Raw genomic sequence first — 12,364 nt, forward strand, 5'->3', positions numbered from 1 at the left:
ACTATTCTGCTGAGTCAGCAATTTGTACACTAACTGAGTACATAATAAGATCTTTTAATGATAAAACATCACCAATTGCGATCTTCTGTGACTTATCGTAGCCATTTAATTGTGTCAGTCATAATATTCTATTGAGGAAGTCACTTTTTATGGAATATGTAGTTCAGCACACGCCTGGTTCAGTTCTTATTTAGGAAATAGAATGCAAAAAGTTTTCTTAGGCTGTTTGAGTAATACAAACACGGTCACTACGTCACCTGTACTGGGAGAGATTGCAATGGGAGTACCATAGTGTTCGATCACTAACCCACTACTGTTATTGTTTATGTTAACGATCTGCCATTTTATTTGAATCAGAAAGAAGCATTACAGTAGACCTTTTGCAGATGATACAAGCATTGTTGTGAAGCTGAGCAAAGAAGTATTAACAGAGGAAATAGTGTTGCACAAATGCGCTAGCTTTAAGTTCTTATAAAACGCAGGGTACGCAGTTTTGTACTGTCAAAAATTGCTCACCTGTTAACCTAGGTTACAAACAAGAAGTAACAAAAAGGTTAGGTATGCTTATGTTGAAAACTTCGACTGTAAAAACCATGTATTGGACCTGCTAAACGATTAGGTTCGGTTACTTTTGCCAAAAGAATAAACGCCAACTTTGGTGTAAAGAAATTGTTAAGTTATATGGCATATTTTAGTTCACTGATGTCTTGTGAAATGATATTCTCGGACAATTCTTTATTCAGGCAAAAAAGTAGCTGGAAACATTAACCACAGCCTCACAGTACGTTTATTCACTTACGAAAATTTGTTTTCAGCGACACATGTAAGCCTCACACTAACAGAGATATTCACAAGTTTGAATATAGAGAAAAATTATCCCCCTTCCATTATAATGGATTTAACCTTGCCGCAGAAAGGGATGAAATATGCAGCTATAAAATTCTTTCACAAGTTACCCATGGAAATAAAATTCCTGACAGATAGCAGAAGTGCTTTTAAATGTGGATTAAAGAGGTTTCTCCTCAACGACTCCTTTTACACCATAGAGAAATTTATGATCAAAGGTAATGAGTCATTAATAAAGACCTGTAAATGGCCAGCATACGGCTACACATTTTTTTAAAACATTAATTGTACATAAGTACACTACTGGCCATTAAAATTGCTACACCACGAAGATGACGTGCTACAGACACGAAATTTAACCGACAGGAAGAAGATGCTGTGATATGCAAATGACTAGCTTTTCAGAGCATTCACACAAGGTTGCCGCCGGTGGCGACACCTACAACGTGCTGACATGAGCAAAGTTTCCAACCGATTTCTCATACACAAACAGCAGTTGACCGGCGTTCCCTGGTGAAACGTTGTTGTGATGCCTCGTGTAAGGAGGAAAATGCGTACCATCGCGTTTCCGACTTTGATAAAGGTCGGATTGTAGCCTATCGCGATTGCAGTTAAATCGTATCGCGACATTGCTGCTCGCGTTGGTCGAGATCCAATGACTGTTAGCAGAATAAGGGTTCAGGATGGTAATACGGAACGCCGTGCAGTTACCCTTGACACTGCATCACAGACAGGAGCGCCTGCGATGGTGTACGTGTACTCAACGACGAACCTGGGTGCACGAATGGCAAAACGTCAATTTTTCGGATGAATCCAGGTTCTGTTTAAAGCATCATGATGGTAGCATCTGTGTTTGGCGACATCGCGGTGAACGCACATTGGAAGCGTTTATTCATCATCGCCATACTGGAGTATTACCCGGCGTGATGGTATGGGGTGCCATTGGTTACACGTCTCGGTCATCTCTTGTTCGCATTGACGGCACTTTGAACAGTGGACGTTACATTTCAGATTTGTTATGACTCATGGCTCTACCCTTCATTCGATCCCTGCGAAACCCTACATTTCAGCAGGATAATGCACGACCACATGTTGCAGGTCCTGTACAGGCCTTTCTGGATACCGAAAATGTTCTACTGCCACCCTGGCCAGCACATTCTCCAGATCTCTCACCAATTGAAAACGTCTGGTCAATGGTGGCCGAGCAACTGGGTCGTCACAATATGCCAGTCACTACTCTTGATGAACTGTGGTATGGTGTTGAAGCTGCATGGGCAGCTGTACCTGTACACGCCATCCAAGCTGTGTTTGACTCAATGCCCAGACGCATCAAGGCCGTTATTACGGCCAGAGGTGGTTGTTCTGGGTACTGATTTCTCAGGATCTATGCATCCAAATTGCGTGAAAATGTAATCACATGTCAGTTCTAGTATAATATATTTGTCCAATGAATACCCGTTTATCATCTGCACTTCTTCTTGGTCTAGTAATTTTAAAGGCCAGTAGTGTATTTTGTATTAATTCTGTTTACATGCTGCACATTACAAGTCTGTCGTGATTTTGATCTATGGGAAAAGTAATTAATTATAACTGTAACTAACTGTGTATTTATTAATTGTGTGTTTGTTCCGAACATATGTTTCTACAGCAATTTGCTGATTAAAATGGTATCCATGATTTGCACTAGGAAACAATTCACTTACGAAATCCGTGAGTGCGATAGAGTCGTCATCGGTGAGGTCTGTGTAGTTGGCGGCGCGAAGGAAGGCAGCCAGCCGCGCGTCGTCGTCGTCAGTGTGGTCGTCGCCCTGCGCCTGGAAGCCGAGCGCCTCCGCCATCCGGTACGCCCTCTCGCGGGGTTTGTCTGTCAGCGCCCAGGGTGTCGTTGCTACCCCACTCTCCATGCTCACTCCACTGAAGAGTCCTGCAGAGAAATTTCACCAAAGATAGAACACTCCCACAATCAAACAGTAACGAATTAAGGTAATACTATACTGCTCTGTATTAACTGCTCGGAACATTTTTAAAGGGCTAGACTGTGTTTGTCAGGCTATTATATCAGAACAGATACCTACCTTTTGAGAACAACAGTCTCTTGAGATCGGCCTCCCTCGGAAAATAGGAACATACTCTACTTTGTCCGAAATTTAAAAATAGAGACGGAGCACAAATCTCTTGATGTAAGAGGAAGTGGGTGTTAGTGAAGGCACCCACCCCAGCATTAACCACAAATGATTTAGGGAAATCGTCAATAGCCTAAATCAGACTGACCAGAAGGGGTATGATCTACTGCATGTCTAGGCCCTATATGAGCCCAAACCCAGTTTACTCGATATGGCAGTTCATGTTGAGTGAGGAGGGGCTAATGCTGTTTTCAAAAAATTTTCTGGATGTCGTAACGAAAACGTCTTGTCATAACATGAGTCACTTATTTTATAGCATTTATTGTAATTTCTCATTTAATGTAAAAGATTGTGTTTTATATTTAATAGAAATAACAGTTTCGATGTCTTTGAGGATGTAGTGAAATATAGTTAAGAAGGAGAAGTTCAAGAGCCTACTAGCACAATCAGAAGCGACGCTCCTCCTCGTTGTCGTTATAGATTGCGATAGCGTCGCGTTGAGGGGGACGTACATGAAATTCAGTTTTCAGTTTATTTTTTATTTATTATTAGAACTCATGGACAGTAAGTTCCCAAAGTTTCAATGCTGAAATCGCACCCGAATGCCTGAAAAATAAATAAAACTGTGACGCGACCTTCCTAACACTGCCGCTTTTTGAAGCAACAAAGATTCTGTGGATTACTTTCAAACAGACTTGGACAGCTTACATCTAGAAGGCTGCGATATTTACTCTTTGGTTTTATAGATCATCTGTGACAGTGTTCTATGTCTTAGAAACAGTAACACACCAACTCCTTTGTTTATGAAGAAGCAATTTTTGTTTTGCTCCTTGATACTGACGGAGATTTATGTAAGTGTATCATGGTAAGGCTGTCAGGCAGAACCTATCCATTGTAAGTGACATGAAAAGTGCAGTATGGGCTACATATTTCCGCATGGTGTCAACAGATGAACATCCCAGTCTACATCGGTGCCACGTTAGTTGGTGTAAATACACTACTGGCCATTAAAATTGCTACACGACGAAGATGACGCGCTACAGACGCGAAATTTAACTGACAGGAAGAAGATGCTGTGATACGCAAATGATTAGCTTTTCAGAGAATTCACACAAGGTTGGCGCAGGTGGTGACACCTACAACGTGCTGACATGAGGAAAGTTTCCAATCGATTTCTCATACAAAAACAGCAGTTGACACCGTTGCCTGGTGAAACGTTGTTGTGATGCCTCGTGTAAGGAGGAGAAATGTGTACCATCACGTTTCCGATTTTCATAAAGGTCGGATTGTAGCCTATCGCGATTGCTGTTTATCGTATCACGACATTGCTGCTCGCGTTGGTCGAGATCCAATGACTGTCTGCAGAGTATGGAATCGGTGGGTTCAGGAGGGTAATACGGAACGCCGTGCTGGATCCCGACGGCATCGTATCACTAGCAGTCGAGATGACAGGCGTCTTACCGGCATGACTGTAACGAATCGTGCAGCCACGTCTCGATTCCTGAGCCAACAGATGGGGACGTTTGCAAGACAACAACCATCTGCACGAACAGTTCGACGACGTTTGCAGCATCATGGACTATCAGGTCGGAGACCATGGCTGCGGTTACCCTTGACACTGCATCACAGACAGTAGCGCCTGCGATGGTGTACTCAACGACGAACCTGGGTGCACGAATGGCAAAACGTCATTTTTTCGGATGAATCCAGGTTCTGTTTACAGCATCATGATGGTCTCACCTGTGTTTGGCGACATCGCGGTGAACGCACATTGGAAGCGTGTATTCGTCATAGCCATACTGGCGTATCACCCGGCGTGATGGTATGGGTGCCATTCGTTACACGTCTCGGTCACCTCTTGTTCACACTGACGGCACTTTGAACAGAGGACGTTACATTTGAGATGTGTTACGACCCGTGGCTCTACCCTTCAAAAATGGTTCAAATGGCTCTGAGCACTATGGGACTCAACTGCTGAGGTCATTAGTCCCCTAGAACTTAGAACTAGTTAAACCTAACTAACCTAAGGACATCACAAACATCCATGCCCGAGGCAGGATTCGAACCTGCGACCGTAGCGGTCTTGCGGTTCCAGACTGCAGCGCCTTTAACCGCACGGCCACTTCGGCCGGCCTCTACCCTTCATTCGATCCCTGCGAAACCCTACATTTCAGCAGGATAATGCACGACCGCATGTTGCAGGTCCTGTACGGGCCTTTCTGGATACAGAAAATGTTCGAGTGCTGCCCTGGTCAGCACATTTTCCAGATCTCTCACCAACTGAAAACGTCTGGTCAATGGTGGCCGAGCAACTGTCTCGTCACAATACGCCAGTCACTACTCTTGATGAACTGTGGTATCGTGTTGAAGCTGCATGGGCAGCTGTACCTGTACACGCCATCCAAGCTGTGTTTGACTCAATGCCCAGGCGTATCAAGGCCGTTATTATGGCCAGAGGTGGTTGTTGTGGGTAGTGATTTCTCAGGATCTATGCATCCAAATAGCGTGAAAATGCAATCATATGTCAGTTCTAGTATAATATATTTGTCCAATGAATACCCGTTTATCATCTGCATTTCTTCTTGGTGTAGCAATTTTAATGGCCAGTAGTGTATCTGCAGGCTCAGAGGGATGGCAAGGAGAGGGTTAAAAATTGTATTCTGGATGTCGTCAAACACACTTACTGGTTTGTGGTCGTTCTTGAACTTCTAAAAAACCTAGAATCCAAATGAGTAAATTCATTCATACCGAAACGATGCCCTAAAACCACATTTTCATGTGCTACGGTTGTCAGAATTGCAACTTACCATGCAGTTCTAGTGCTTAATGATGGAAACGTAGGGAGGATGAAGGTATTGTCTGTCCACGATAAGCTGACGGTTGGCGCGATGGCTGGCGGAATCGGCCGTGCCCCCGCATTATGGATGCCAAGGGGTGAGGAGCAGTGAGGGGAAGGCAGTGTGGGCTGCTGGGTGCAGTGCCGGCACCACTAACCTCGTTTTACACCTGACACGAAATCGGAGGCTGCACTCGCGGAAATATTGCCAGCTTAGGTGGCACTTCTGTCGAACCGGAAATCATGTAATTTGTTGCTCGAGAGTTTTACCTGTAACTAATGTGTTATTTATGTATTGGTTTTACAGAGAGTACTCTACTACATTGGCTCCTTCCTTAAAGTCCCGAGCGACTGGAAAAAATCGCTGGTGACGCCTGTATATAAGAAGGGTAGAAGGACGGATCCTCAAAATTACAGATCAATATCCTTAAAATCGGTTTGTTGCAGGATTCTTGAACATATTCTCAATTCGAATACAAAGAATTTCATTGAGACAGAGAAGTTGCTGTCCCTGAATCAGTACGGCTTTAGAAAGCATCGGTCCTGCGAAACGCAACTCGCCCTTTTTTCACATGATATCTTGCGAACCATGGATGAAGGGTGTCAGACGGATGCCATATACATTGACTTCCGGAAAGAGTTTGACTCGTGCCCCACTGCAGACTCCTAACTAAGGTACGAGCATATGGGATTGGTTCCCAAATATGTGAGTGGCTCGAAGACTTCTTAAGTAATAGAACCCAGTACGTTGTCCTCGATGGTGAGTGTTCATCGGAGGTGAGGGTATCATCTGGAGTGCCCCAGGGAAGTGTGGTAGGTCCGCTGTTGTTTTCTATCTACATAAATGATCTTTTGAATAGGGTGGATAGCAATGTGCGGATGTTTGCTGATGATGCTGTGGTGTACGGGAAGGTGTCGTCGTTGACTGTAGGAGGATACAAGATGACTTGGACAGGATTTGTGATTGGTGTAAAGAATGGCAGCTAAGTCTAAATATAGATAAATGTAAATTAATGCAGATGAATAGGAAGAAGAATCCCCTAATGTTTGAATACTCCATTAGTAGTGTAGCGCTTGACACAGTCACGTCGATTAAATATTTAGGTGTAACATTGCAGAGCGATATGAAGTGGAACAAGCATGTAATGGCAGTTGTCTGCTGAAACATTGTTGTGATGCGTCGTGTAAGGAGGAGAAATGTGTACCATCACGTTTCCGATTTTGATAAAGGTCGGATTGTAGCCTATCACGATTGCAGTTTATCGTATCGCGACATTGGCTGCTCGCGTTGGTCGAGATCGAATGACTGTTAGCAGAATATGAAATAGGTGGCTTCAGGAGGGTAATACGGAACGCCGTGCTGGATCCCAACGGGCTTGTATCACTAGCAGTCGAGATGACAGGCGTCTTATCCACATGGCTGTAACGGATCGTGGAGCCACGTTTCGATCCCTGAGTCAGCAGATCGGGACGATAGCAAGACAACAACCATCTGCACGAACAGTTCGACGACGTTTGCAGCAGCAGCTTGGACTATCAGCTCGGAGACCATGGCTGCGGTTATCTTGACACTGCATCACAGAGAGGAGCGCCTGTGATGGTGTACTCAACGACGAACCTGGGTGCACGAATGGCAAAACATCATTTTTTCGGATGAATCCAGGTTCTGTTTACAGCATCATGATGGTCGCATCCGTGTTTGGCGACATCGCGGTGAACGCACATTAGAAGCGTGTATTCGTCATCGCCATGCTAGCGTATCACCCGGCGTGATGGTGTGGGGTGCCATTGGTTACACGTCTCGGTCACCTATTGTTCGCACTGACGGCACTTCGAACAGTGGAAGTTACATTTCAGATGTGTTACGACACGTGGCTCTACCCTTCATTCGATCTCTGCGAAACCCTACATTTCAGCAGGATAATGCTCGACCGCATGTTGCAGGTCCTGTACGGGCCTTTCTGGATACAGAAAATGTACGGCTGCTGCCCTGGCCATCACATTCTCCGGATCTCTCACCAATTGAAAACGTCTGGTCAATGGTGGCCGAGATACTGGCTCGTCACAATACACCAGTCACTACTTTGGATGAACTGTGGTATAGTGTTGAAGCTGCATGGGCAGCTGTACCTGTACACGCCATCAAAGCTGTGTTTGCCTCAATGCTCAGGCGTATCAAGGCCGTTATTACTGCCAGAGGTGGTTGTTCTGGGTACTGATTTCTCAGGATCTATGCACCCAAATTGCGTGAAAATGTAATCCAATGTCAGTTCTAGTATAATATATTTGTCCAATGAATACCCGTTCATCATCTGCATTTCTTCTTGGTATAACAATTTTAATGGCCAGTAGTGTAGAAAGACAGTTGCAGAAGATGGATGAAATACACTGACGGAAAAAACCGCAAGCCAAGTAGGAGTTATGCCACATAAACGAAAATTGGTAGGCGGATTTCTACGTCTGACAGATTATGTCTATTTGAATTTCGCGCCAATTGCATAAGAGTGGCCTTAGTAGCGCAACTATGAGGATGCAAATCGGGTTTGCTTTAAAAAGGCGCTGTAACGAAAAAAAAAAAAAAATGGTTCAAATGGCTCTGAGCACTATGGGACTCAACGGCTGTGGTCATAAGTCCCCTAGAACTTAGAACTACTTAAACCTAACTAACCTAAGGACAGCACACAACACCCAGCCATCACGAGGCAGAGAAAATCTCTGACCCCGGGCGCTGTAACGGTCGTGAGTGTTAGTTACCTTTGAGATTGGCCGTAGTGAGTTGATGATAGCTAAAGATGCCTTTAAGATGTGGAAGATGATACTATCAACACCTCACTGAGTTAAACGAGGTCGTGTGATAGGGCTACGAGAAGCTGGATGTTCCTTCTACGGTATTGCAGAATGATTTGACAGGAATGTAGCCATGTATATGACTGCTGGCAGCTGTGGTCACGAGAATGTAGGCTCGCAAGAACACCAGGCTCCGGACGACCAGGTGTCACTACCGAGAGGAGGGAAGACCAACGTGTTTGGCGTATGACTCTGGCGCATCGTACTGCGTCTGAAGCAGCAAGCGGAGCGGCAGTTGGCACCACAGTGACACAACAAAGTGCTACAAATCGATTACTTCAATGGCAGTTCCGAGCTAGGAGCCCCTTACCGTACATTCCACTGGCACTGAATCACGGCCATTTGCGAGTTTAGTGGCTTCATTGGACGGCAGGGTGGCGGTATGCTGCGTTTACTGATGAAAGTTGGTTCTGCCTCTGTGTCAATGATAGCCTTGTGTTGGTTAGGAGGAGGACAGATGATAGCCTACACCCACTCTGTCTGCGTGCTACACGCACTGGACCTACACCTGGAGTTATAGTTTGAGTTGGTATTTCTTATGACAACAGGAGACTCTAGTGGTCATCCCCAAGCATCCTGACTGCAAAATTATACGTTAGTATGGTGATTTGATGATTCTGAAAGATTACCGTCAAACCTCCTTGCCTAGGGACGCCAGATGAAAGTTGATGTAGTCAAGCCCTGAATGAAAATTGCGCAACGGATAACTGGGGAGGGGAGCTTGAGAGCGCTACCTAGAGAGTGTGCCCTTTCTGTACGATACTAGGCAAGGGGCTGGAGGGCTCACACGCTGATGTGTGGGTCCCTGCATTCTATATATTTTATTTTAAATGAATTCCTTTAACTTTGTAAAAACAGACATAATGTCTTATGGGATAACAGCAATCAGTGATTTTATAATGTTACTTAAAATCCGTCTTGATTGCAAATTTTTTTTTAATTATTCATATGACCGGTTTCGGTTCATTCAGAACCATCTTCAGATCTGATATTTCAGTTACAGGAGTAACCCGTCCAAATCCAGCAACTTTCACATGCTACGTCACATAAAATTGGTTGGCAGAGTGCACGTCATTTATATTAATTATAACACTATTACCGACAGGTGGCGTCTGGTACATTTGTTACATTCCATTTGCACATACTGTATTCAGTAGATCTTTTTTATATTAAAAATATTTAATTAAAATATATAGATGTCAAAGTAAATCACTTAGTCAAAGTAAATCACTCTTTGATGAAAATCCTAATATCGGTGAGAAAATTGTATATTACAGGAGATATGTTGACGACTCCATTTTATTATACAAAGGAGATAAAAATGATATCGAAAACTTAGCACAAAAAATGAGCTCTCAACACCCGAAAACTAGGCTCACCATGGAATTTGAAGAAAACAACCGTATAGATTACTTAGATTTAACACTAATAAAGAAAGATGGGAAGCATGAATTTAGCATATTCAGAAAACCTGCGTGTACAGATCTAGTTATCAATGAGCGCTCTTGTCACCCACCGCGATACAAATGGGCATATTTTACTTCGATGGTATACAGGCTACTAAGATTGCCACTAAGCCAACAGGAAGTAGAAAAGGAGTTAAGTATTTTAAAACAAGAGGCCGTAGCGAACGGATATACGTGTAAGCAGGTGATGAATATTTATAGGAAGATAAAGAAGAGGCAAATGGAACAAACAGAAGGACGTCAAGCAGCAGTTAAGAGGAACAACAAGAAAAAATATGTAGCTCTCACTTACAATGGAAGAATTAAAGACAAAATTGAAAGATGCTTTCGTAAATCCGACGTTAAAATAGGGTTCCGAACAAGTAACACGTTAAAATTGAAGCTCCGGCATAGAATATGTAATAGTAGGAATAAATTTCAGGATTCAGGTGTATATAAGATCAAATGTAATGACTGCTGTAAACAATATATAGGGCAGACTGGTAGGAACTTTGAAACCAGATTCAGGGAGCACACCTACTCTCAAAACAAAACAGCTTTTGGGGCGCATATGGCTGCGACAAAGCACTCAGTCACGAATATTGAAAACAATTTAGACATCCTGCATAGAGCTCATAAGGAACGGTTTCTTAACATTTTGGAAGAGATCGAAATATATCCTCAACGAGCAAAGCTAATTCAATCATAACGCCTATTTTAGCATTTATGACGACCTACTAAGATGACAACTGTTGCGTGTGGAGATCCAGGCCGAGGGATGAGAGATGATGCGCGGTGGAGAAGCCGGAAGACGCGTGCAGCGCCTGGCGTCGTTGACGGGGCCCTCCTGTGCGGCCCTCTTGCCCGCGGCGACGGACATCAGACGACTGAGCGAACCGCGGCACAACACCAAAATGGCGGAAACCACGGAAGTAGACCGTAGAGGAAAACAAGTTCACACCAGCACCATAGATATATAAATCGCCCTATGCTTTTTACATCGTATAAAAATGATAATTTTACTGTTTTTTAATCCTGACAAGTACAGATTTTAACTTTGACATCTACATATTTTAATTAAATATTTTTAATATAAAAAAGATCTACTGAATACAGTATGTGCAAATGGAATGTAACAAATGTACCAGACGCCACCTGTCGGTAATAGTGTTATAATTAATATAAATGACGTGAAACCGGTCATATGAATAATAATAAAAAAAAAAAATTAAAAAAAATTTGCAATCAAGACGGATTTTAAGTAACATTATAGAATTCCTTTAACTTGACTTCTTTGTGATTTTTAAGGTATGTTAAAGATTGATGACAATTGGTTACCTATTTATTTTAAACATTATCACTTGACTTTACAGCGATTGCAGCAATTGTTCCAGTTTACAAATACTACTATTTTACAACTTATAGCTGGGGTATATTATATACTAATCTGCACGCACATTTCTACGGACAAGACGGAATTGCGTTGGCCAAATGTATACCACCAAAGTCTCCCAATATTTTGCATGGGACATCCACTATGTGAGGAGGATAACGGGAAAACTGGGGACCAGATACATTAACAAAGGGGGTCAAATTTCAGAAATTAAACGAGAACATTCATTTCCTTACACAATCCGAATCTGGAAATAACAGAATTAGTACAAATATTCAAATACCACTCTTCCATGTGTGAGCATTGAGTCAGACGCACTGAGGGTACGTCTGCTCACTTACCCATCTTCTGTAACACTCCTCAAGTATGGCGGGCACCCAGAGGTCTTCCTGGGCCCCGGTGGAGAGGATGGTCGAACCACTTTGCCGTGACCAACCTCTTCACCGCAAATCTTGTAACACTGGAACGTCTTTGACTTTTACCTGCCTGTGATGTCTCTCTGATCCCATACCCAGGAGTGAGGTTGGCACTACTATTCTACAGAACTACTTCCCAACTAAGATTTGGCCACGCTTTACGGGAAGGTGTGCGGAGGATTAGGAAAGTTCATGTGCAGATTCACATTCAAGTACAAGAAATGCATAACACACGTCACATATAAATACGTATTATGAAGCCTGACACTTTTCTTGCCACCCGTCCACATGGGTTCTGTTGCACCCGCGGCCGGCCACGTCGTACAATAAAATTGGCGGCAGGGCCGCCTCTGTTTGTATTTCTCGGTGCAAACGAGCAGCGAAACCTGCTGCTTATAGAGCGGAAACTACTGTACCGTTTCAATTCGACCTGTTGTGCTGTCATTCATGAACAGCAT

General features: G+C 43.5%; 1 protein-coding gene across 1 annotated transcript in view; it reads right to left on the reverse strand.

Moving 5' to 3' along the window:
- Positions 1–12,364, reverse strand: part of LOC126094952 (juvenile hormone esterase-like) — a 112,615-nt gene that overhangs the window by 55,421 nt on the left and 44,830 nt on the right. The window contains exon 5 of the mRNA XM_049909607.1: positions 2,550–2,770. Coding sequence (XP_049765564.1) covers positions 2,550–2,770 — 221 coding nt within the window. The remainder of the gene's footprint in view (positions 1–2,549; positions 2,771–12,364) is intronic.

This window comes from Schistocerca cancellata, chromosome 8 (genome assembly GCF_023864275.1).
Source record: "Schistocerca cancellata isolate TAMUIC-IGC-003103 chromosome 8, iqSchCanc2.1, whole genome shotgun sequence".
NCBI lineage: Eukaryota > Metazoa > Arthropoda > Insecta > Orthoptera > Acrididae > Schistocerca > Schistocerca cancellata.